This window comes from Camponotus vicinus, unplaced genomic scaffold (assembly GCF_025532165.1).
Source record: "Camponotus vicinus isolate PSW18456_S1 unplaced genomic scaffold, iyCamVici1.0 SCAF_8, whole genome shotgun sequence".
Taxonomy (NCBI): domain Eukaryota; kingdom Metazoa; phylum Arthropoda; class Insecta; order Hymenoptera; family Formicidae; genus Camponotus; species Camponotus vicinus.
Window position 1 is genome coordinate 16,829,404 of NW_028141980.1, and position 26,144 is coordinate 16,855,547.

At 27.5% G+C, this 26,144-nt stretch overlaps 4 protein-coding genes across 11 annotated transcripts in view; 3 read left to right on the plus strand and 1 right to left on the minus strand.

Annotated features, from left to right (window-relative positions):
* The window catches only part of Slob (Slowpoke binding protein), a 357,719-nt gene that overhangs the window by 245,567 nt on the left and 86,008 nt on the right, over positions 1-26,144 (minus strand). The window lies entirely within an intron of this gene.
* On the plus strand, positions 13,167-16,965 carry LOC145976153 (uncharacterized). The gene is made up of 9 exons (XM_083107128.1): positions 13,167-13,364; positions 14,014-14,133; positions 14,636-14,753; positions 14,933-15,197; positions 15,382-15,498; positions 16,018-16,108; positions 16,317-16,462; positions 16,699-16,837; positions 16,912-16,965. The coding sequence occupies exons 1-9, from the start codon at positions 13,167-13,169 to the stop codon at positions 16,963-16,965; spliced, it is 1,248 nt and encodes a 415-aa protein (XP_082963254.1).
* Positions 17,876-20,943, plus strand: LOC145976151 (uncharacterized). The gene is made up of 9 exons (XM_083107126.1): positions 17,876-18,019; positions 18,300-18,419; positions 18,766-18,883; positions 19,027-19,282; positions 19,371-19,481; positions 19,555-19,645; positions 20,020-20,156; positions 20,391-20,523; positions 20,627-20,943. Exons 1-9 carry the CDS (start codon positions 17,876-17,878, stop codon positions 20,681-20,683), a joined length of 1,167 nt encoding a protein of 388 aa, XP_082963252.1. The 3' UTR covers positions 20,684-20,943.
* Positions 22,355-25,450, plus strand: LOC145976414 (uncharacterized). The gene is made up of 8 exons (XM_083107470.1): positions 22,355-22,498; positions 23,219-23,336; positions 23,482-23,746; positions 23,821-23,931; positions 24,003-24,093; positions 24,461-24,597; positions 24,840-24,972; positions 25,330-25,450. Exons 1-8 carry the CDS (start codon positions 22,355-22,357, stop codon positions 25,384-25,386), a joined length of 1,056 nt encoding a protein of 351 aa, XP_082963596.1. The 3' UTR covers positions 25,387-25,450.

Sequence of the window (26,144 nt, forward strand, 5' to 3'; positions counted from 1 at the left end):
AACATTCTAGTAAAATAAAGTGTAAGAAATTTATTCGCACTTTAGAGAGACTATTATATTAAAATAGTAGAGAGCAAGAGAGAAGAGAGGGAGAGAAGAAAGAATAGTTAATGTTTTTGCACAACAAGTGAAAGTTTAAAAAGAATTGTTATAATTTATCATAAATTACCGATTCGTCGCTTAAGATTAACTAACTTTTGTAGATATAATGTTCGATGGTATATAGCTCCCTTACATATACAAAGAATGATATTGTTTCTGTTACAAAAAAGATCCAAAGATTTTATTTTGACAGTTGGAATATTTGTTTCATCTATAGAATGCTTCGCCACGGTAGGATTATATATAAAATATATATATACAATAGCGTATATTATGTGTGAATAGCGCAATGATATAGGGGACATTTCATTGTAGTTAATCAAGGCCTCGGTATCTTATTTTACGTTTACTCTACTCTACACAATGATGAGTTTAAATCTAATAATAGTATAATTGAATTAACAAAAGAATAACACCTTCTTTTCGTTTTCAAATAAGATACGATATTCAATTTTGCAGCAAGTAGAGATTTCACTAGAGTTTAAAAAAAATATGGAGACGCAACATTAATTTATTCAGATATTATTCAGATATTATATTTGCAAAAATGAATCTTGCACTTAATATATTTCAAATAAAAACTATGATATACATTTTTATGTAGTTATTTTACTTTCAATTTTGATACTTTGAATGCATAATATTTATATTGATACACGCACATTATTATTAAAAGTAAATTCATGGATTTTTCATTAGTATAATTATTTAACTAAAAAAAGAAACAATTATAATTCGTTGTTTTACGTTAGCATCTTTATAATCACTTAAGTAAAGAAAATCGATTTTATATATATATAATAGTTTTTCTTTTATATAAGTGATTATATGGACGCTAATATAAAATAATGAATTTATTTTTTAAGATAATGTGTATGTATCATTTGTATCATATGTATAAAAATATGTTTAATGGAGATACTAACAATGTGATCTTAATTGTGCCAATCGTCAATTTAAAATATTTATAAAGTGTCGTGTAATTATCTAATGTATTCTGTTACATGAGCTCTAGATAGATCCGACATCGAAATATTTAAAGTTGTAGAGGAAGATATAGAAGACACTCTCTCTTGAAGATCAAATATATTCTATGAGCGCCAGCATTAGACTGAAGTGTCGACATTGAAAAGAGAGTACAGCGCCTGCACAGGGTTATTTTATGAAAATGGTTTTATTTATATTAAAAGGATATGTTGAAATACTTTACTCAGCGTCGTATCGATTATATAATTATATGTATATACATATAATTCACAGAGAAATTTTTTTATTACATGTGTTTCGATTACACGATGATATTTTGCTTAATATCTGGTATTACATTAAATTTGCGTTAAATTTTACACTAAAAGAGAAAACTTGTGGATAATATTTAATCGATAAGTGCAAAAGGGGGGGGGGGAGCGCACATCGTCGATTTTTTCACAGTCATACGTGTTCTAGAGTTCGTACAGAGATGATCTGTGTAACAACACAATATTTTAGTCTTAACAGAATGCTTCTGCTAGTTATAGGCTTGTGGCCCTATCAACAGTCAAAACTCGATCGACTTCGATTTATTTTCCTCCTTAGTATTTTGATCTCTACTGTTTCGTTTCAAGTAAGACAATATCTTGATATTATTATAAGTTATATGCATTGATTTATAATTTTTTATTATTCCTTATGTATTTCTTATTTATAATTTTCTAAATTGTATTTAGAATATATATTAAAAGTGTATTTATACAGAACATCGAAAAAGAAACTAAACAAAAAGCTGAAATCAATTTAGTAATGAAAATAATTAACAGATCGGTATATATGTGTGCATATTATGTAATATTATTTGATTGCATAAACTGTATGTGATATTATTGGCTTAGTTTGTCTCCATTTGTTATCTGGAAATTAGGCCACGATATTTTTCTATAATAAAACTTTCGGTTTCAACCAACCTTTATATTTTGTTATTCTAATATAGCACAATAATTTTGAGACATTCCTTGTATATAATTGTAATTATAAAATATTTTCATATAATATAAAATTATATTATTATTATGCATAAAAAAGCATTTATTATAATTTAGAATACTGGATTCATTATGATATTTCTGCAGAATCTTTAATGTCAATAAATATAGACAAGCTTATGATATATGCCTAAAATATATTTGTTTCCATATGGAATAAAAAAATAATCTGTATGCCTTATTCTAAAATAGTATATATCATTTATTTTTATATTGTTTATACACTTTCTTACTTCTTTACAACATATATCAAACTCAATACTAAAGTGAAATTATAAAATGAAAATTAAATATATTTTCATTCGAAAACATACAAAGCGAAATATTACTATAATCTCTAACGAAATAATATAATCTCTAACGCAATATCCGTTATACAATTGACAATTCACTATGCAGAACTTATAAGTTATTAATGGTAGAAATAAGAATAGATTCTTTAATATAAAACATTTTTAAAAAATTATTTGCAGTTTACTACATTTTTTAATTCAAAATACACCGCTGATTTTGTCGTCAAGATTCTATCTAGCGCGCTCTTTTTTACTATCTTTGTGATACAATATATATTTTTCGCTATTAATACCGAAACTGTAAGTTAACTATAAGTTTATAATATCCATTTTAAGAAACATTTCTGACAATTAAATTTTTATAACTAGCAATTCTTTCTGACATTCAAAGACGGTATAACAAATTGTTGGATTAACAGGTAAAAGATTTACTGACACAACTTCAACATGTGTACGACCAACTAAGAGATGAATATGAAAACACTATCGTTGAAAAATATAGCTGTAATGCGAAACGTTTAACGCTTGCGTTTACAAGTAAAACAAAATATCGTATCTTATGCAAATTTTTCAAACATTATGCAACAGAAGATTAAATAACAATTACTTCTTAACGGTTTTAGCACTTTCTATTTGTAGTATATCTGCTCTTATTGTTGTACAATTTTGGTCGAATATAATTGGTTTTATTTTACCGATAAACGTTTCTCGACCACATCGTTTGCCGATTATGACTGAATATTTCGTCGATCAAGAAAAATATTTCTTTTTAATTCTGCTACTCTTAAATGCAGCATTTTGTACAGGAATAGCTGTAGCAGTAGCAACTGGAACGATGCTTATTGCATACCTTGTACATACCTGTGGGCTGTTTGAAATCTCCAGGTAAAACAAAAAACAAAAACAAGTTAATCGAGATTGTAAATAAAACTGTAATTCTAAATATAAATGTAGATTTTATATCTGCAAAATTATATTGTAATGATAAATAAATATGTTTCTTGATAAATATCGTATTCACAGTTATCGCATCAAACACGCAATGAGAAAGAGTATATTACAAAATTATAGTCCGAAGAATGGTATATTGATATTAGAAGAAATAAGATATGCCGTAGATTTACACTGGCAAGCTATGAAGTTAGTATCCATTCTATAGTATGTATATAATAGTCTAGTAATATTTCTTATTTGTTTTAAGATTATGCAAAGTTGTGACGTCCAAATTTGAAAAAATGTTGTTCTGTTTAATAATAGTAGGAGTATTAACACTGAGCCTTAATCTCTTTCAGGTATATTTCGAATTTCAAGTTTTTTAAATCTGTGAAAATGAATACTTTATATTCTATAATATAACAAAATATGTGATATGTATTGTTTAGTGGGGGAGATATATGTACATCCCATCTCTTTCTTTTTTTCTTTTTTACTCTATTATTTTTAATTCACTAATACTGCTCCTTATATTTTTGTAAACAAAATAAATTAATGCGATAAAAATCACTCCAAACTAACAATTTCTATGTAAATTTTCTAGGCATGATTTTTTATATAAATATACTATATTATATTTATTTTACTATGTAATATTTTAATTAATTTATTTAGAAAATTAATATTTGTGTATCGTAAAATGATTTGGAAAACTATATCTAGAAAACAGGTTAGCTGTAACAGCTACTAAAATAGCTGGTAAAGTGACTGTAGCTACTAAACTTGTATTTTTTAGATTTTTCGGGTTGCCTTGATCGCAGATAATGTCGATGAAATTTATTTTCCTTCCTTATTTGCATTTATTAGTATTTTATATATGTTCTGCGCCAATTATCTCGGACAAAATATAACGGATCATAATAATCTTATAGCTGTTACCGTGTAAGATGTACTCTTATAAAATTCAATTATATAGAGTCAATTTTATAAATTAATATATCAAAAGCACAGGCTATAGTAGTTTGTAAAGCGTGTCTTGTGCACACGAGATTGCACAGACAACCTGTATATATACACAGTATCCGTCGTATTATCTGTCCAAAAAATAACCATAAGTAGATCTCGTTAAATCGAACTAAAAAGTCACATACCATTTTGAAATGCACCACGTAAAATTCGAGATATTAATTTAAAAAGATCGGCCAATGCGTGTGCTAGAAGCGCACGGCGGCGAAGGCAGTCTCACTGTAACATAATGACGACACGTGGCGTAGCGGTGAGTGGGAAGGTGGCGGTGGACGGACTCTCCGAAACATGATGACGGCACGCGCTTCTGGACACGCGCATATTCGCCGATTTTTTAAATTAATATCTCGAATTTTACGTGGTGCATTTCAAAATGGTATATGACGTTTTAGTTCCGCTTAACGTTATCTATTTATGGTTTTTTTTTAGGCACGTGATACGACGGACACTGTATATATATACAGGGTGTCTGTGCAATCTCGCGGATACCTGTATATATATACATATATACAGGGTGGCTGGGAAATTTTGACAGTCCCGAAGTGTGAAGGTAGATTGGCTCAAATTAAGAAGGAAGTTACTATACTATTTTGCGATATTCGCAATAATTAACGAAAAATTAATTAAAGAAGATCGACCGATGCGCGTGGCTCGAAGCACACGACGGCAAAGGCGGTCTGACTGTAACATAATGGCGGCGCGCGGCGAAGCAGTGATTGGGGAGAAGAGGAGCCTTCGCCACGCGCTTACACACTCATCGCTCCTCCCCTCCCCAATCACCGCTTCGCCGCGCGCCGCCATTATGTTACAGTCAGACCGCCTTCGCCGTCGTGTGCTTCTAGCCACGCGCATTGGCCGATCTTCTTTAATTAATTTTTCGTTAATTATTGCGAATATCGCAAAATAGTATAGTACCTTCCTTCTTAATTTGAGCCAATCTACCTTCTTACTTCCTGAAGGTCAAAAATTGCCTGACACCCTGTATATATATATATATATATATATATATATATATATATATATATATATATACAGGAGACAGAGACCAGTAAATTGAACAGAAAAGTCTTATATCATTTTACAATTTTCGCAATAATAACAGAAATATTAAATATTAAAATCGGACGGATGAAAGGAGCGCTCGATCGGCTGAGCGCTCCTTTCATTCGTTCGATTTTAATATTTAATATTTCTGTTATTATTGCGAAAATTGTAACATGGTGGGCCGTATTATAGCTCGAACGGTTGAGCGTTTCTCATACGATCATAATATTTAATATTTCTATTATTATTGCGAAAATCGTAAAACAGTATAAGACTTTTCTATTCAGTTTACTACACTCTACCACATCACAAGCGCTTGTATATAGTGCTCTGGGACACCCTGTATACATATATATATTAGTTATGACACACACACACGCACGCGCGCGCGCGCACACACGCACGCATGTACCATAGCTATTGATATAAAATTATAAATATTATATTCATATTAATTTTGTAGATATAACGTTCAGTGGTACACAGCTCCGTTATATATACAGAAACTGATGCTGTTTTTGCTGTTAAGAAACGCCAATGATTTTACTTTAGACGTAGGTGGATTATTTATCGGATCGTTAGAGTCTTTTGCCACGGTAAGGAAATCAATATATCTCAGAATGCATTTAAATATTACAAGTAAACATTACAGTTGGTGAAAACTTCGGTCTCATATTTTACCGTCTTACATTCAACGCAATAATAAGGTAAAAAAAATTTAATAACAAATAAATTGCAATCTGGCAAATATTTAATTAATCAAATCTCAATGTTACAATTTTTTATATTATATTCAAAATAGTTAATATTTAATCCCATAATTTGTACCTAAAGAGATCTCCAGAGACATAGATATATTCAATTAAAAAAAAGACAAAAAAAGATACATAGTTTCTATAGAATATATAGGTTACATGGATTACATACATTACATACATTACATACATTACATAGATTATATCAATTACATGTATTACACAGATTACATAGATTATATAGGATTTTACATATATTACATAAATTTTCAGTGTATAAAAAACTGAGCATCTTTTTATTTTAAATATAAAACATTGATACAAATTCACTTAATTTTACTCAAGTTTTATTTTCGCTTGCAATATATGCATTGTTACATTACTTTCAAATGAATGCATTGTAAATGTATATGTCAAGCTTTCTTTAATCTCAAGGAATTATTATGTATTTCGATCGATGTAACACGATTTACAAGGCCAACGCTTTTAAAATGTGACTGAAATCGAGAAATAGATCGAAGAATTTTTTTTTCTTATATCAAAGAGCTAGCCTTTATTACCGAATTCAACTTCTGCCTGAAAGATGGCAGAAGATAATAGAGTTAAACGGCAATTATTTTAGTTGCAAAGAAATGTTGTAATCATTTTTTTTAATACATATTTTTCTCGAAAAAATCCAGATTATTTTCTCTCCAACCTAATAATTAATAATGGATTATATTTTATTCAGGAATAATTTTCCGTCTTTATAGTAATTACTAGAAACCATAACAAAACATAAAATGCTTGCTATTAGTAAAATCACTATTACGTTGCATGTGCAGGAATCTAATTATCAATGTAGAATTGTCTTAGATTTTTCAGAATACATCTGCAGATGATAAATTATTAGATAATATCAAGGATTTAATAGTACCTGTTCTAGATGTGCATTAGCCACTATTTTATATGTATATATTTATATCCAACTATATTGGTCAAGATGTAACAGATCATAATCATAATGTATTTGTTACGTAAGAAACATTCTTGTAAAATAAAGTGTAAGAAATTTATTCGCACTTTAGAGAGGCTATTATATTAAAATAGTAGAGAGCAAGAGATAGGAGAGAAAGAGAGAGAGAGAGAGTAGAGAATAGTCAATGTTTTTGCACAACAAGTGAAAGTTTAAAGAGTTGTTATAATTTATCTTAAAATACCGATTCGTCGCTTACGATTAACTAACTTTTGTAGATAATGATGGTATATATCTCCCTTACATATACAAAGAATGATATTGTTTCTGTTACAAAGAAGATCCAGAGATTTTATTTTGACAGTTGGAACATTTGTTTCATCTATAGAATGCTTCGCCGCGGTAGGATTATATATAAAATATATATATATATATATATATATATATATATATATATACAATAGCATATATTATGTGTGGATAGCGCAATGTGATATAGGGAATCTTTCATTGTAGTTAATCAAGGCTTCAATATCTTATTTTACGTTTATGTACTCTACACAATGATTTAAATTCAATAATAGTATAAATGAATTAACAAAAGAATAACATCTCCTTTTCGTTTTCAGACAAGATATGATATTCAATTTTGCAGCAAGTAGAGATTTCGCTAGAGTTTATAAAAAATATGCAGACGCAACATTAATTTATTCAGATACTATTCAGATATTATATTTGCAAAAATGAATCTTGCACTTAGTATATTTCAAATAAAAACTATGATACACATTTTTATGTAGTTACTTTCAATTTTGATACTTTGAATGCATAATATTTATATTGATATACGCACATTATTATTAAAAATAATTTCATGGTTTTTCATTAGCATCTTCATAATCATTTAACTAAAAAAAAAGAAACAATTATAATTCGTTGTTTTACGTTAGAATTCTTATAATCATTTAAGTAATACAAAACAATGAACTTATTTTTTAAGATAATGTGTATGTATCATTTATATATATAAAAATATGTTTAATTGAGATACTAACAACTATGATTTTAACTGTGCCAAACGTCAATTTAAAATATTTAAAAAGTGCCGTGTAATTATCTAATGTATTCTGTTACATGAGCTCTAGATAAATCCGATATGAAATGTTTAAAGTTGTAAAGATGAAGATATAAGAGAAACTCTCTTGAAGGTCATATGTATTCTATGAGCGCCAGTATTAGACTGAAGTGTCGACATTGAAAAGAGAGTATAGCGCCTGCGCAGGATTATTTTATATGAAATAGGTTTTATTTATATTAAAAGGATATGTTGAAGTACTTTACTCAGCGTCGATTATGTAATTATATGTATATACATATAATTCACAGAAAAATGTTTTGATTACATGTGTTTCGATTACACGATATTTTGCTTAATATCTGGTATTACATTAAATTCGCGTTGAATTTTACATTAAAAGAGAAAACTTGTGGATAATATTTAATCGATTAGGGCAAAAGGGGGGGAGCGCACGTCGTCGATTTTTTTCACAGTCATACATGTTCTAGAGTTCGTAGAGAGATGATCTGTGTAACGACACAATATTTTAGTCTTAACAGAATGCTTCTGCTAGTTATAGGCTTGTGGCCCTATCAACAGTCAAAACTCGATCGACTTCGATTTATTTTCTTCCTTACTATTTTGATCTCTGCTGTTTTATTTCAAGTAAGACAATATCTTGATATTATTGAGTTATAAGCTATAATATACAGTGATTTATAATATTTTATTATTCATTGTGTACTTCAATCTCTCATTTATAATTTTTTAAATTGCATTTATAATTTATAATGGAAAGTGTATTTATACAGAACATCGAAAAATAAGCTAAACAAAAAGATGAAATCAATTTAGTAATGAAAATAATTAACAGATTGGCAAGTATGCGTGCATATTATGTTTATGCAATATTATTTGATTGCATAAACTGTATATGATATCATTGTTTTAGTTTGTCTCCATTTGTTATCTGGAAATTAGGTATTATATTTTTCTATAATGAAACTTTCAACCAGTCTTTATACATATTATGTTATTCTATTATAGCACAATAATGAGACATTCACTGTATATAATTGTAATTACGAAATATTTTCATATAATATAAAATTATATTATTATTACGCATAAAAAAGCGATTATTATAATTTAGGATACTGGATTCATTATGATATTTCTGCAGAATCTCTAATGTCAATAAATGTAGACAAGCTTATGATATATGCCTAAAATATATTTATGTTTCCATATGGTATAACAAAATAATATGTATGCCTTATCCTAGAATAGTATATAATTTATTTTTATATTGTTTAAACACTTTCTTACTTCTTTGATTACAACATATATCAAAATCAATACTAGAATGAAATTATAAAATAAAAATTAAATATATTTTTATTCGAAAACATACAAAGCGGAATTTTACTATAATCTCTAACGGAATAATATAATCTCTAACGCAATATCCGTTATACAATTGACAATTCACTATGCAAAACTTACAAGTTATTAATGGTAGAAATAAGAACAGATTCTTTAATACAAAACATTTCTAAAAAATTATTGTAAAATTATTAATTGCAGTTTACTACATTTTTGAATTCAAAATACACCGCTGATTTTGTCATCAAGACTCTATCTAGCGCGCTCTTTTTTACTACTTTTGTGATAAAATATATATTTTTCGCTATTAATACCGAAACTGTAAGTTAACTATAAGTTTATAATACCTATTTTAAGAAACATTTCTGACAATTAAATTTTTATAACTAGCAATTCTTTCTGACATTTATGACGGTATAACAAATTGTTGGACTAACAGGTAAAAGATTTATTGATACAACTTCAACATGTGTACGACCAACTAAAAGATGAATATGAAAACGCTATCGTTGAAAAATATAGCTATAATGCGAAACGTTATACGCTTGCGCTTACAAGTAAAACAAAATATCATATCAAATTATGTAAAATTATGTAAAATTTTCAAACATTATGCAACAGAAGATTAAATGATAATTACTTCTTAACGGTTTTAGCACTTCTTATTTGTGGTATTTCTGCTCTTATTGTTGTACAATTTTGGTCAAATATAATTGATATTATTTTACCGATAAACATTTCTCGACCACATCGTTTGCCGATTATGACTGAATATTTCGTCGATCAAGAAAAATATTTTTTTTTAATTCTAATACACTTAAATGCAGCATTTTGTACAGGAATAGCTGTAGTAATAGCAACTGGAACGATGCTTATTGCATACCTTGTACATATATGTGGACTGTTTGAAATCTCTAGGTAAAACAAATAACAAAACCGAGTTATTCGAGATTGTAAATAAAACTGTAATTCTACATAAAAGTAGATTTTATATCTGCAAAATTATATAGCAATGACATATAAATATGTTTCTTGATAAATATTGTATTCACAGTTATCGCATCAAACACGCAATGAGAGAGAGTATGTTACAAAATTGTAGTCCGAAAAGTGATATATTGATATTAGAAGAAATAAGATATGCCGTAGATGTACATCGGCAAGCTATGAAGTTAGTATCCATTTTATAGTATGTATATAATAGTCTAATAATATTTCTTTGTCCTAAGATTATCCAAAGCTTTGGTAGCTAGATTTGAAAAAATGTTGTTCTGTTTAATAACAGTAGGAGTAATATCACTGAGCCTTAATCTCTTTCAGGTATATTACGAATTTCAAGTTTTTTAAATCTGTAAAATGAATACTTTATATTTTATAATATAACAGAATATACGATATGTATTGTTTATTAGGGAAGAGATATGTACATCCCGTCTCTTTCTCTTTTTCTTTTTTACACTGTTATTTTTAATTCACTAAAATCACTTACTCCTCCTTATATTTTTGTAAACAAAATAAATTAATGCGATAAAAATCACTCCAAACTGACAATTTCTATGCAAATTTCCTGGGCATGATTTTTTATATAAATTTACTATATTATATTTATTTTACTATATAATATTTTCACTAATTTATTTAGAAAATTAATATATGTGTATCGTAGAATGATTTGGAAATCTATATCTAGAAAACAGGTTAGCTGTAACAGCTATTAAAACAGCTGCTAGAGTTACTTTAGCTACTAAACTTCTATTTTTTAGATTTTTCGGGTTGCCTCGATCGCAGATAATGTCGATGAAATTTATTTTCCTTCCTTACTTGCATTTATCAGTATTGTATATATGTTCTGCGCCAATTATATCCCGCAAAATTTAACGGATCATAATAATTTTATAGCTGTTACCGTGTAAGATATACTCTTATAAAATTCAATTATATAGAATCAGTTTTATAATCTATTATATCAAAAGCACAGGTTATAGTAGTTTGTAAAGATTGTGCTGCACGTGCATACCATAGCTATTAATATACAATTATATTTATTTTATTCGTATTAATTTTGTAGATATGACGTTCAGTGGTACAAAGCTCCGTTATATGTACAGAAACTGATGCTGTTTTTGTTGTTAAGAAATGCCAAAGATTTTACTTTAGGAGTCGGTGGATTATTTATCGGATCGTTAGAGTGTTTTGCCACGGTAAGAAAATCAATATATCTCAGAATGCATTTAAATATTACAAGTAAACATTATAGTTAGTGAAAACTTCGGTCTCATATTTTACCGTCATATATTCAACGCAATAATAAGGTAAGAAGAGAAATAATAACGAATAAGTTTCAATCTGGCAAAAATTTAATTAATCAAATCTCAATGTTACAATTTTTTAATATTATATTCGAAATAGTTAATATTTAATCCTATAATTTGTATCTAAAGAGATCTCCAAAGATATAAATATATTCAATTAATAAAAAACAAAAAGAGATAGATTCCATAGATTTCATGGATTATATAGATTACATAGATTACATACATTACATACATTACATAAATTATATAAATTACATGAATTACACCGATTACATAGATTATATAGAATTTTACATAGGTTACATAAATTTTTAGTGCATAAAAAACTTAGCATCATTTTATTTTAAGTATAAAACATTGATACAATTTCACTTCATTTTACTCAAGTTTTATTTTCGCTACTTGCAGTATATGCATTGTTACATTACTTTTAAATGAATACTTTACATTGTAAATGTATATTGTCAAACTTTTTTTATTACTTCATTTTTTTTATATGAGCTATGTAAAAAAGAAATATCTAAATAAAAAGAAAAAATATCTAAATTTAAAAAATAAAGCTGTTTCAATAAGAACTCAATATATTATTTTTATATATGAATTTAAATGTCTTATTCACTTAAAAGGGAAGATTCTTCTGAAATAAGTGCCATAAAAGTGGCTATTATATATATATGTTAATTAACAGATTTAATTAACGTTACATTGTCTTTAACTATTTCGCTTCTTCGTACATGCGATTTATATAGCGTCAGACATGTATTAATTATTACTTTTAAATGACTAATTTATTATTAATATTAGCGTTTTTAAATTTTTAAATTTAAGCATTTTGATAATAAAACATAATAAGAATTTATGTAAACATACAGAGCAAAACACTTGGAAAGTGATGAAATAATGTTACATACCTGATGAGCGATAAGTTTAATAGATGTTTCCAATTGAGAGACAATCCTTTCAAAGATCAACCGTATCTTATGAGTGTGTGTACTAGAGTGACATTGCGACATCGAGAAAAAAGAAGTGCGCCTGCGTGACACTTTTTTCTTTCACGAATGCTTTTTCCCCTTTTTGTTGGGAAATGAAACATCCGTTAAATTGCTTAGAAATAACTTTAAATATCCTATCGATTATTTAATCGTGGACAATTTTCACGAGAAACGTTGTTAAATTGCCAATGTGGGGAGTCAAATGTTTTCCAGCGCTTAATACCAATTTTACGATAAAATTTTCGTAAAAAAGAAGAAACACTCAATCGATCCGTCGAAGGAGGGGATGAATGGAATGTCATGGACTTTTTCGCAGTCATATGCATCTCAACGCTCTCGAAGAGATGATCTGCGTGGAAAGTCGGTATTTTAACATCAATCGAATTCTCTTACTTACGGTTGGCTTATGGCCTTACGCACAATCCAAACTCGTTCGAACGCAACTGATTTTACTCTATGGCATTCTGACAAGCTTCATTGTATTTCAAGTACATCAATAATTTTACATAATTATGTATTATTCATATTATATAGGTTTTTTAAGCTAAAACATACATATTGTTACTTGTAACCTGGTACGTATTTATGTTAACTGTGGCATTTGTGATTTGGTATGTATTTGTGTTCATGATGGTACATATTACAATAATACATTTTATTATTTTTGCTACTTGAGAGGAATTATTTTTACTATTACTTTTATTGCTACTGTCACAGGTATATATAATTATAGGTATATACATAATTATATATGTACACATAATAATTATATGTAATCACACGCACACATACATATATATATATATATATATATATATATATATATATATGTGTGTGTGTGTGTGTGTGTGTGTGTGTGTGTGTATAAAATTATAATACGTTTCTATCTTATCAACAAACAAGAAGATCTAAATTATTATTATGCCTTTATCTATACATATATGAACTGGACAAACGGCAAAATGTAATTGCGTTATTACATAATTTTGTGTGTGTGTGTGTGTGTGTGTGTTGCGCACCTTTTGCGCAGCTCATGGAAGATGGCAATTAATAATTTAGATCTTTCTGTTCGTTGAGATAAGATAGAAACGTGTTATTTATTTGATGCGAGTAATTCAACAAAATTGTTTCTCACAGCTTACGGTATTCGTGACTTCAAAATACACTCTACAATATGCCATCAAAATTCTTTCTGTCACATCTTTATTCATTTTCTATATTATACAATACAGCAAGCTTTCCTTTAACATAGATGTCGTAAGTGAATAATATGAATTTTTTTCTACTTGCTTGAATAAATGTGTCATATACAGGGTATTTCTTAATAAGTGGAAAAATTTTAGAGATAATTTATTGTCGAAAAGTAAGGGGAGTTTTTCATACAAACATTAAGAAGTTCTAATAAAAAATTGAATAGGAGTTGCTAGTTTCATCGCCTTATAACAATACGGGAGGCTGAAGAAAATATTAATAAATAACCTTTTTACTAGTAGAAAATATTCACCTAATTTCATTTCTTTAACTTATTCCAAATTTGAGAAAAAAAATAAAAACCTAATTTTTACCCCCATTTTTGGAGGAGTGTAACTCCACAGGAAGGGATGCAGGAGTATATGTTTATATGAAAAACCCCCCTTAATTTTTGACAAAGAATTATCTCCTAAAATTTGTCGCACTTATTAAGAAACACCCTGTATATCGCAAAATTTGTTATGCCTGAGAAAACATATGTGGTAGAGAAATTTCGTTGAAACAATAGGTGAAACATTTATTTATCCTACTTCAATGTACCTATAACGAGCTAAGGGATGAAAGCGAAGTCGCCATTATAGAAAAATATTGGAATATTGGAAGACGTTACACTGAAATGCTTACGCGTAAGACTCGTAATTTTAATTGCTTGAAAAGAGCTTTTAATAAGTTTTTACTTTCTCAATTAACCTTGTATCATAACTGGATAGTTAAAGATGATATAAATTATATATGACGTAAAATAGTTATTAATTTTTGAAATATATTGATAAGTAAATATTATGGTTTTTACATCATCATTTAGTGCTTGCTGCGTCTAGCACAATTACCTTTATTCTTTCTCCATTTCTACCGCAAATTTTCGCCACTGTGTTGTCTGGGAACGAGTCGCGACTACACATTTCGCTACAAATCGTCACAGACTACTCTATTGATCAAGAAAGATATTTCTACTTAATTATGTTACATACCAATATAGCATTTTGCATAGGAATGCTAGCAATGTTAGCGACGGGAACAATGTGCATAACGTATGTTCAACATATTTGTGGAATGTTAAGGATTGCTAGGTGAGAAAATTAATGTAGTAATAGTTACGAAAATTTGTATGCAAACAAATCTAAAAGATTCGTTACTTCGAATAAAGTTCGACAAAATTATACTAAATTCATATAGAGATTTATGTGAGAGATTGTTATGTGATAACGTATCGTATATGATGATTATAAAATTATTAACATAAATTATTTACAGTTATCGTATGGAGAGGATCATGAGAATCGATACTCGATCAATAAGCGCTGCAAAAAGTGCAAATTTGATTTACATGGGTATTGTGTACGCTGTGGATATGCATCGCAAAGCTATAAAGTTTGTATTCATTGGATGTATAGAAAAGAACATAATATATATAGGATTCACTTTAGATGTAAATTTTTTGAAAATTTTTTTTTGGAAAAGATATCAAACCTCAAATACATTTTAATCGCTATAAATGATTAAAAATTTAATAGTTTTGATACAAAGTAAGATTATAAAAATTTTATTCACTTAATTTAACGTAAAATTTTACTTCAAAACATTTTTAATTAAAAGCTTTTCTTAATATCTTAAAATTTTACGTGGTTGTTTGTAAAATGATGTGGGGCTTTTTAGTTCAGTTTAACGACACTTCTACTTGTGTTTTTTCCGTGAGCCATGTTACGTCCGACACCCTGTATACTATAGTATACAAAAAGAAATATCAAAGAAGTGTAAAATCAATACTATGCTCTAAAATGGATTTTATTGAATTAAAAATATTTATCGTTGAATTGACTTTTATGTATTACGATAAATAATTGTATAATATAACAATGTAAATAATATTTTTCACATTTTCTGTTGAAGGTTTATAAAAATTTTTATTTCCTCGATTAATAAATTTTTGTTCTTCCTTATAATGGATGGATTACTTACAGCAAGTCTCAATCTTTATCAAGTAAGTATGTTCTTTCCTTCGTACATGTATTTTTTAATCAAAAGTGTGCAATTGTACATCATTTCGTAACAAGATATGTAGTGGTTTATTTTTTTTATTAACAATTCGAATGAAACATATCTGATCGGTTTTATTCAATTTATAAAATGTAGACTCATTAAAATACATAAAAAATTGACTATGCTATTGTCTAAAATTCGCATATCAGATTTTTCAGGAATTGTCATCTGAATGTTCTGTCGCAAAAATTATACAGCATTTTATTTTTTTGACAGTCTACTATATATATACTTTCGTCGCCAACTATTGTGCGCAACAAATTATGGATCATAATAATCATATATTTGCTACTGTGTAAGAAAAACTTTTTGATGTGATAATCACGAATTAAAATAATTACGATGAAAGAATAAGGCAATATATACAAAATAAAATTCGCAAAGAGCAAAAATTAAAATGCTTTCTTAAACAAATATGCGTATTCTAAAAATTATTAGTCTTATGTTCTCTCTCTCTCTCTCTCTCTCTCTCTCTCTCTCTCTCTCTCTCGTGAAAAATCATCAGTCAGCTGTTTGGTCATCGTTTCGTAGGTACAATGTTCAATGGTATATAGCTCCCTTACATATACAAAAGCTGATACTATTTCTGTTACAAAGAGGAACTAAGACCTTTGAAAACCTAGTAATTATTGGTGGATTGTTTATAGGATCCTTAGAAGGCTTTGCCACGGTGAAAATTTTATCAGAGTTTATTCAACATTTCAGTTTATTTCAAACATTTAAAGAAAATATCTTTTATTTCAGTTGGTCAGCACGTCAGTTTCGTACTTTACATTTCTTTATTCCACGAAACAATAACATATGATATTGACGAACTAATATTATATAAAATCAACAGTATATATGCGATATATACACATATACGGATATATTAAAATAGATAAAATAATATAATGGAATTGCACAAATTAATAGAAATGTGATGATAATAAATAATTTTATTTAAATTTTTATAAATTATACTTTTTTCCCTAATTCGATATATATATATATATATATATATATATATATATATATATATATATATATACTGATACATCGAATGCTACATCTTTAAATATAAATGATTTAAAGAAATATTTTAGTGAAAATAAATATTTAAACTTGTTGATAGCAAGTGGCGTCAGCTAGAAAATTAAGAAAATTAGAAAATATAAAATATCACAGAATATATAAGAGAAATTACACAATAAAGAGAAAGTACACAACAAAATAACATGCAATGAATAGTAACATATTTTGGTAGTACCAATTAAAAAATACTGACATGCTGATATTGAGCACAACTTATTGTTAGTTGAGTTTCTTAGCAATGAATGCAATAGAATGAAACAGACATCGAAAAGTAAGGATTGCGACTGCGCGAAAAGCGTAGTATTGTATAGAAGAAGTTCTCTCATGAATGTTTTTCCGTGAGAAAATAACTTTTGTTAAATTGCTTTCAATGTGAAATCGATTGCTTACATATGAATTTGCACTTAAGAAAATTTCTTAAATTACATAATTACATAATTGCCCAATTTTGTGCACAATTTTGTAAAGTTCTTCTATGCATTATTCAAAACTTCCTATTTATCGAATTAGATGATTACTGTAAAATTTACACTATAAGAGAAAGAAATCATGCATGAAACAATCGATGAATCGAAAAGAGGGGGATTTGCGTCTACTAATTTTCCGTCAAACTTGAATCGACAGTCACGGAAAAATGATCAGTCTCGAGACTCAACATTTTAATATCAATCGAATTCTATTACTTATTATTGGCTTGTGGCCTTATCAACGATCACTTTTAGTTGAACTTCAATTAATTTTTTTTTTTAGTATTCTGATAACTTTTATCATATTTCAGGTACGTCGGCACTTCTATTGAATTTTATTTTGAAATAACGCATAGTATATAATAATCAATGCATTATTTTAATTTTATATGTAATTTAAATATAATTATATTGCATAATAAATGTTTTTACTAATAATTGTTACGTTATAATTATAAGAAATTAATTATATACTTCTCTTGCTAAATTATTATATTTAGTATATTAATAAAAAATTGAGAATTAAAAAAACTAATAATCTCAGGTAATGAGGCATTTTTCCAATATGATCACTAACAATATTATTTACAGTTAACAACATTTATAACATGGGAATGTACTTTGGACCTAATCTATAAAGTTTTATCTTCTGCATTCTTTTTCATTTGTTTTGCAATTAAATATAATTCATTTTGGATTAATGCCGATATTGTAAGCGTGTAAACCATCACTGATAAATGTATCTTCGAATACAATACACTTATATGGGTTTCCGTATTTGTTATTCTCGGTCGATATAGTTTATTTTTTCTTAATATATCATTTACTTTCCATTTTTACTCTTTGTCCTTCTCTCTCTCTCTCTCTCTCTCTCTCTCTCTCTCTCTCTCTCTTTCTCTCTTTTTCTCTTTCTTATCATAATGTAGTTCAAACTAAAGAAAAATATTAAGTAGACAATCATAGTTTGAATTCAATCAAGAAAGAATGCGGAAACCCAATTAAAATCATTTTCCAAAGTTGCAAACAGAAACGACATACAATATTGTTAACGTAATAGTTAAGGAGTTCGCTGAAGCAACTTCAAGATATATATAATGAAATAAAGGACACGAATGAAATCGCTATCATAGAAAAATATGGAAGCAAAGCGAAACGTTTTACAATTGGAATTATATGTAAGATAATGTTTCTCGAGCTTTCATTTATTTTTAAATATCTCTTTGCATTGAAATAAATATTTGCAATTGTAAGATAATTTAAAAATTAAGGAATAATGTATTAATTAATTTATATGATTATTTTTTGAAACTTTTCTTAGTACTTGTCATAGTCTATCAATGTATATTTATTTTGCTATATATGTGGCCGTACATTTTGGTTCTAACAAGTAAATCTCGATCACGTTCTCCGCCATATATTATGACAGAATATTTTATTGATCAAGAAAAATATTCCTATTTAATTACGCTGCATAGACACGCAGCATGTTTCATAGGCATAATGGCAATGGTAGCGACAGGAACTATGCTCCTAACATACCTTCAACATACATGTGCTTTATTTAGTATCGCTTGGTAAGTAAAAAACTAAGTAAAAAAAATTAAATAATATTTTAAGACACACACAAACAATGTAATTACATGAACAAAGTTATATTTATAGTTACCGTATCGAGCAAGCAATTAATATGTCACAAAAAAGTGGTTTCGCAAATGAGCAAAAAAGTTGTAAGGAAATAATTCGCGCTGTAAACATTCATTGTAACGCTATGAAGTTTGTATTATTGTTATAATAATAACAAAAAATGTTTAACACTTATAATATATATTTTCTCATGTTTATAAAGGCTTAGTAATTTTTTAATATCCAATTTTGTGGGATCATATTTTCTCTTGATAGCGGCTGGAGTGATTTGCTTGAGCTGTAATCTTCTTCGGGTAAATTCTATTTACAAATTCTTGAATGATTAGTGCGCTACTTTGTAATTAAAAGTAATAAAATTAAAATCATTCAACAACAAATTCCAAAGATAAAAATACATAACCAAATGGTTTTCCAGGAATATATATATATATATAGTTTAAAAACATTTAAAGAAATTTATTGCATGCTTATATTTTTTTACAAATGTTAACTGCATCTATGCCAGATATATTTCTTTAGAAATTATGCAAAATCTCGTAATTGTGTAAGCTACACAATAAATAATGACATATTACTCACTATAGATCTTAATTTACTGATATATTTTAAAACATGTATAGAACGATGTGATGCGTAAAAAGCAGACGATGTATTTTATAATTTTCAGATTGCGTTATTTACCGGTAACATTGGGCAACTTCTATTATCTATAACTCATTTATTTACCCATTATATGTATTTGTTTCTTGCTAATTATAGTGCACAAGAAGTTACGGATCACAATGAATATGTGTTTGCCACAGTGTAAGAAAAATTTTCACTTTCAAAAGTTTCATATTAGTATATTTGTTTCGCAAATACTTATATATTGAAATTAGAAATTTCTCTGATAGAATTAATATGCTTTAAACAGAAAAATGAATATACATGTGTATGCATATAATTGTGTACGTATATTTGTACGTGGGCGCGTGCATTTATACGTGTAATAAAATAATTTTTATTTAATTAAAATATTTTCAATTAATTCTTTTGTAGATATAATGTCCGTTGGTACATGGCTCCAATACGCATACAGAAAATGATACTCTTTCTGCTTCAAAAAGGTACTAAAAGTTTTTATCTGATTCTCGGTGGAATATTTGTAGCGTCCATGCAATGTGCTGCTTCGGTGAGAAATATGTACAAATATATCGCACACATGCAATGTGTTACAATTGTCTCATTGATATATAATAAGTGAACAAAACTAAATAAAGCACGTTTTATTACAGCTGACAAGCACTTCCTTATCGTACTTCACTGTTCTTTATTCTACTCGACAAGTTTAAAAGTATGATAAAATCTCAATAATTTTAAACCTATTGGACAAACACAGGCCGATTGATTTCGAGGTTAAAATGTAGCATTATTATTGTTTTCATAGAAAAAAACAAAATAGCTAATTAATAGAAGGTAAAAAACAACAACCCTTAAAGACATTATTGTTACATTTTAATGTATGTACAAGGATTGTATGTACGGGGATGTGTGGAAAAACTGTAAAATTTTTACACACATCAACAACTTTGAATGAATTTGTAAAAAATATATGATAATATATCTTTAGAAAAATTATATAAGCTGTAGTATAAATGTTATAAAAAAATGTAAAAATATATTTAGAAAAATTATATACAATGCAAGATGATGTTTTTTATAATTAGTATTTATTGTTGACGAAAGTGCAGTTAATAACTGTATTTTTTATTTAATATTATTACTTAATTATATATTATATTATATTGCCTAGTTATTTCAAATGATTTCCAAAAGAATGCAATCTGAAGTGATATCAATTAAAATTTATTTTTTTTAAAGGACCCCTTTATATTTTAAATATAAAGATTAAGATAGAGAAAAATTTTCATGAACAAGAAGTTTAAAAATCAAAATCATAAATGATAGCATAGCTTAAAGTCATTGGAATGTCATTTGGAAAACATTAAAATGAGATTTCCGCATTTTTTTCTCTTGATCTCTTTATATTGTCAAGAGTTTAAATATATGTTCAAAAATTTTTGTAAATATATATCCACACACATACACACACACAACACACACACACACACACACACACAAAGGATGGAGCATTTAAAATGTTACAAGTTGTTATATATCTCTGAAAATACACATTACTGTAAAAAAATGTTTTAGATAAAAATTGTGTGATTTAAAGGTAGAAAAAAGAGATATTAATTTAATCTTGGATGTAGGTGTCAAAGTCAAATATGTATAGATCAATCTAATTTTTTTGAAATGAAATTACCTTATTATTAAATATAAATTATTACATATAAATCGATTTCTTGTAATATATTCAGTGAAAAAAATGACCAAAAATTGTGAATATTATAATTATAAATATTATATTATATTACTTATTATAGGAGAGAGAAAGAGAGAGAGAGAGAGAGAAGACAAAAACTAGAAAATTAAAAAAATTATTCAGAGATATAAAATATCAAGAAATATGAGAATTTATAAGTACACAGTAAAATAACATTCAGTCAAGAATAATGCTTTGGTAGTACCAATTTAAATACGTCGACATGCTGATATAAAGTACGATTTAAGCGTGTATATACAATCAGATACGATCAGATACGATGTCATGCGCGAAAGATAGAGATTGCGACTGCGCGACTTTTGTGCGAAAGAGTTTTCTCACGAATATTTTTCTACGAAAACATCTTCTGCTATGCTTCGAATATGAAATCAATTATTTATTTATAAATTTCCATCTAAGAAAATTTCTTAAATTATGTAATTGCCTAATTTTGCGCAGTATTTTATGTAGTCTCTATATATTATTCAATATTTCTTATTTATCGAATTATATGAATTACTATATAATGTACACTATAAGAAAATAGCCATGCATGAAGCGATCGATGAATAGAAAAGAGGGGGACTTACATCTACTATTTTCCCGCTAAATTTGTGTCGGCAGTCACGGAAAAATGATCAGTCTCGACACTCAACATTTTAACATCAACCGAATTCTGTTGCTTATCATTGGTTTGTGGCCTTATCAACGGTCGCCTCTAATCGAACTTCAATTAATTTTACTTTTTGGTATTCTGATATCTTTTATTGTATTTCAGGTATGCCGAAGTTTTATTTTATATATTACGATTTTATATATAACACTTTATTTTATATATTACGAAATTGTATTATATTGTCATAAAAGAGAATCAAAACATTATTTTAATTTTATTGCCCGATTTAAATATTATTTATACTAATTATATTAATATATATATAATTATTATAAATATAATTATTATATTACAATTATATGAAATTGCTTATTATATATCTTCCTTGCTAAATTACGTAATAGAATTAACAAAAAATTGAGAATTTATAATCCAATAATGTCGAATAATGCAGCTTTTTTCAATATGACGCGAATAACATTATTATTCATTATTTCAGTTCACAACATTTATAACATCGGAATGTACTTTGGACCTAATCTATAAAGTTTTATCTTCTGCATTCTTTTTCATTTGTTTTGCAATCAAATATAATTCATTTTGGATTAATGCCGATATTGTAAGCATGTAAACCATTATGCATCACCGATAAGCGTATCGTTTGAATGCAATATACAGACTTCCATATTCGTTAATTTCGACCGATTAAGCTTATTTTTTTTAACGTTTCCTTCCTGTTTTTGATCTTATAATGATATAACTAAAGGAAAATGTAAAATAAAAAAAACTACTATAAATTCGATCAAGGAAGGATATGGAGGCAATCATATCATTTTCGAATGTTGTAAAGAAAAAGGACATACAATATTCTTAATATTATAGTTAAGAAGTGCGCTGGAGCAACTTAAAAATGTATGTAATGAGATAGAAGACAAAAATGAAATCGCTATCATAAAACAGTATGGAAAGAAAGCTAAGCATATAACAATTGAACTTTTATGTAAGATAATATTTCTCGATTTTTTTATCTTAATTTAATATCTTCTAACATTCAAACAAGTAAAGTGCAATTATGAAAAATTTTAAAAAATTAAGAGATATATTATATGTATTGATTTATGTGATTATTTTGAAACCTTTCTTAGTACTTGGCATGTGCTTTCAATTTATTTTTGTTTTGCTGTATATTTGGCCGTATGTTTGTTACATTATGATGTTCACAAATAAATCTCGATCACATTCTTCGCCATACATTGTGACAGAATATTTTATTGATGAAGAAAAATATTCTTATTTAATTACGGTACATAGACACGCAGCATGTTTAATAGGCATACTGGCAATGGTAGCGACAGGAACTATGCTCATAACATATCTTCAACATACTTGTGCAATGTTTAGTATCGCTTGGTAAGTAAAGAGAACAAAAATGAACGTAATTTATTAGACAAACAATATAATTATAATAATCAAATTATTTGTAGTTACCGTATCAAGCTGGCATTTGATATCTCACGAAATAGTGATTTAAAAAATGAACAAAAAAGTTGTAAGGATATAATTCGTGCTGTAAACATTCATAGCAACGCTATAAAGTTCATATTATTATCATATTAATATTAGGCATTTTATGCATATTATGATATATACATTTTTATATTTAAAGGCTAAGCAACTTTTTAATAACCAATTTTGAGGGATCGTTTTTTTTCTTGATAGCGGCTGGTACAATTTCTGCGAGCTGTAATCTTCTTCGGGTAAATTTTGGAACAAATTCCTGAATAAGCAATGCTACGCGTGAAATTATAATTAGTTAAAAAAAAATCTTCAAAGATGTAGATAAATAATGAAATAGTTTTCTAGCGATATAAGCGATTGAACAAAAATCTAGGAAATTAATTGTATGCCTACATTCTCTTACAAGTATAAATTGAATCTTCATTTGAGATTTTTGTGTGCTCCATTTAAAAAAAATTATGCAAAATTCAAAATTATATATTACAGTAGATTGCGACACATTGTCATATATATATTTTGTATCAATTGATTTTTACAATATATATAGAACAATGTGATGCGTAAGAAATCAATGAAAGGCACGTAATATGTGCTTATAATTTTCAGATTGCGTCATTTACCGATAACATCGGACAACTTATATTACCTCTAATACTTATAATTATCCTCTATGTGTACTTGTTTTTATCTAATTATATTGCACAAAAAATTACGGATCACAATGAATATGTGTTTGCTACAGTGTAAGGAATATTTTAAATTTATATAAAATGTATTTATTTTGCAGATACTTATAACAATAAGTTATAATTAGAGATTTCTAATAAAATTAATATGCTTTAAAGAAATGAATAAATATAATAAATATTTGTACGTGTACACATGTGTGTGTATATGCGTGTGGGCGCGCGCATGCATACGTGTAATAAAAAGATTATTTGGAATTTTTATTTATTTAAAATGATTTCAATTTATTATTTCGTAGATATAATGTCCATTGGTACATGGCTCCAATACATATACAGAAAATGATACTTTTTTTGCTGCAAAAGGGTACTAAGAGTTTTCATCTGATTCTTGGTGGAATATTTGTAACGTCCATGCAAAGTGCCGCTTCGGTGAGAGATATATGCAAATATATATCGCGATAAATTATATAATTTTTTCAATCACATATAAATAATGAACGAAATAAAAGAAGATGCATTTCATTCTCTGAACTATATATAAACTGGAATGGGGGGAACTGCCATGCTACGTACATAAGCGAACAGCGAGCTTGAGATAGATAGATTTTCAGGGCTAGGTATCTCGCTCACACGCATCTATACACATGCATGCATTTTGGACAGTACAAGCAGATTTAAATGAACGAAGTGAAACATCTAGCCCTGACGAGTGTCCTCTTTCGGCTAGCGAAAGGCTGTTCAGTTCCCCCATTCCAGTTTATATACAGTTCAGTGATTTCATTACAGTTGACGAGCACTTCCATATCATACTTCACCGTTCTTTATTCTACCCAGCATGATTAAAAGTATGATAAAGTAATTACAAATAATATGAAGCCGATTGGACTCGTATCGATTATCTTCGAGATCCAGAGCATGATTAATTTCACTCGAAAGAAGAACATAGACTTTATTTAATAGTAAGAATTATTATTACGTATTTTAATGTATAGATAGAAATTATAAATATTAACGGTAGTAATAATGAATTTAGTATAAATGTGTATTAAGATATGATATTAATTTGGAAAAAAATTACGTAGAATAAAAAAAGATGATGTTCCTGTAATTAGCTTTTGTTGACAAAAGCGCAATTAATAAATGTATTTTACTTCTAATGTTATTTAATTGTACACATTGTCCAGTTATTTCAAATCTAAGAGTCAATTTCTAATGATGTCATTTAAAAATCATTCTTTCTAAAGTTTCCCGTTCATTTTGAATGTATAAGTGACTTTGTTCAAATTGATTAAAATATATTAGAAAGTGATGATCGAAAATCTTCATCGTCAAAGGTTTGAAAATATATAAACTATAAATAATATAAAATAACCGATATTAATATATGTAATTAATATATGTAAAAGTATTAATTCACTTAAAGCGAATATTATTGGAAATTAATAAGATACAAGAAATGAAGAAAAAAAGAAATTAATAAGATACAAGATTTTCACATCTTTTGTTTTATGCGTTATCTCGATCGTGTTTTTTTTAATGTGATATGTATGTTGCATACATCAAATGCTATGTATATCTTTAAATATACACAATTTAAAAAT

Excerpts from the sequence above, each read along its gene's own strand:
- LOC145976153 (XM_083107128.1), top strand. The coding sequence starts at position 13,167 with ATGGAATGTCATGGACTTTTTCGCAGTCATATGCATCTCAACGCTCTC. Across the intron at positions 13,365-14,013 it reads CAAGCTTCATTGTATTTCAA|CTTACGGTATTCGTGACTTC; the intron begins GTACATCAATAA and ends TGTTTCTCACAG. Across the intron at positions 16,109-16,316 it reads CAAGTCTCAATCTTTATCAA|ATTTTTCAGGAATTGTCATC; the intron begins GTAAGTATGTTC and ends TTCGCATATCAG.
- LOC145976151 (XM_083107126.1), top strand. The coding sequence starts at position 17,876 with ATGATCAGTCTCGAGACTCAACATTTTAATATCAATCGAATTCTATTA. Across the intron at positions 19,482-19,554 it reads ATTCATTGTAACGCTATGAA|GCTTAGTAATTTTTTAATAT; the intron begins GTTTGTATTATT and ends ATGTTTATAAAG. Across the intron at positions 20,157-20,390 it reads GAATATGTGTTTGCCACAGT|ATATAATGTCCGTTGGTACA; the intron begins GTAAGAAAAATT and ends ATTCTTTTGTAG.
- LOC145976414 (XM_083107470.1), top strand. The coding sequence starts at position 22,355 with ATGATCAGTCTCGACACTCAACATTTTAACATCAACCGAATTCTGTTG. Across the intron at positions 23,337-23,481 it reads TATAACAATTGAACTTTTAT|TACTTGGCATGTGCTTTCAA; the intron begins GTAAGATAATAT and ends AACCTTTCTTAG. Across the intron at positions 23,747-23,820 it reads GCAATGTTTAGTATCGCTTG|TTACCGTATCAAGCTGGCAT; the intron begins GTAAGTAAAGAG and ends AATTATTTGTAG.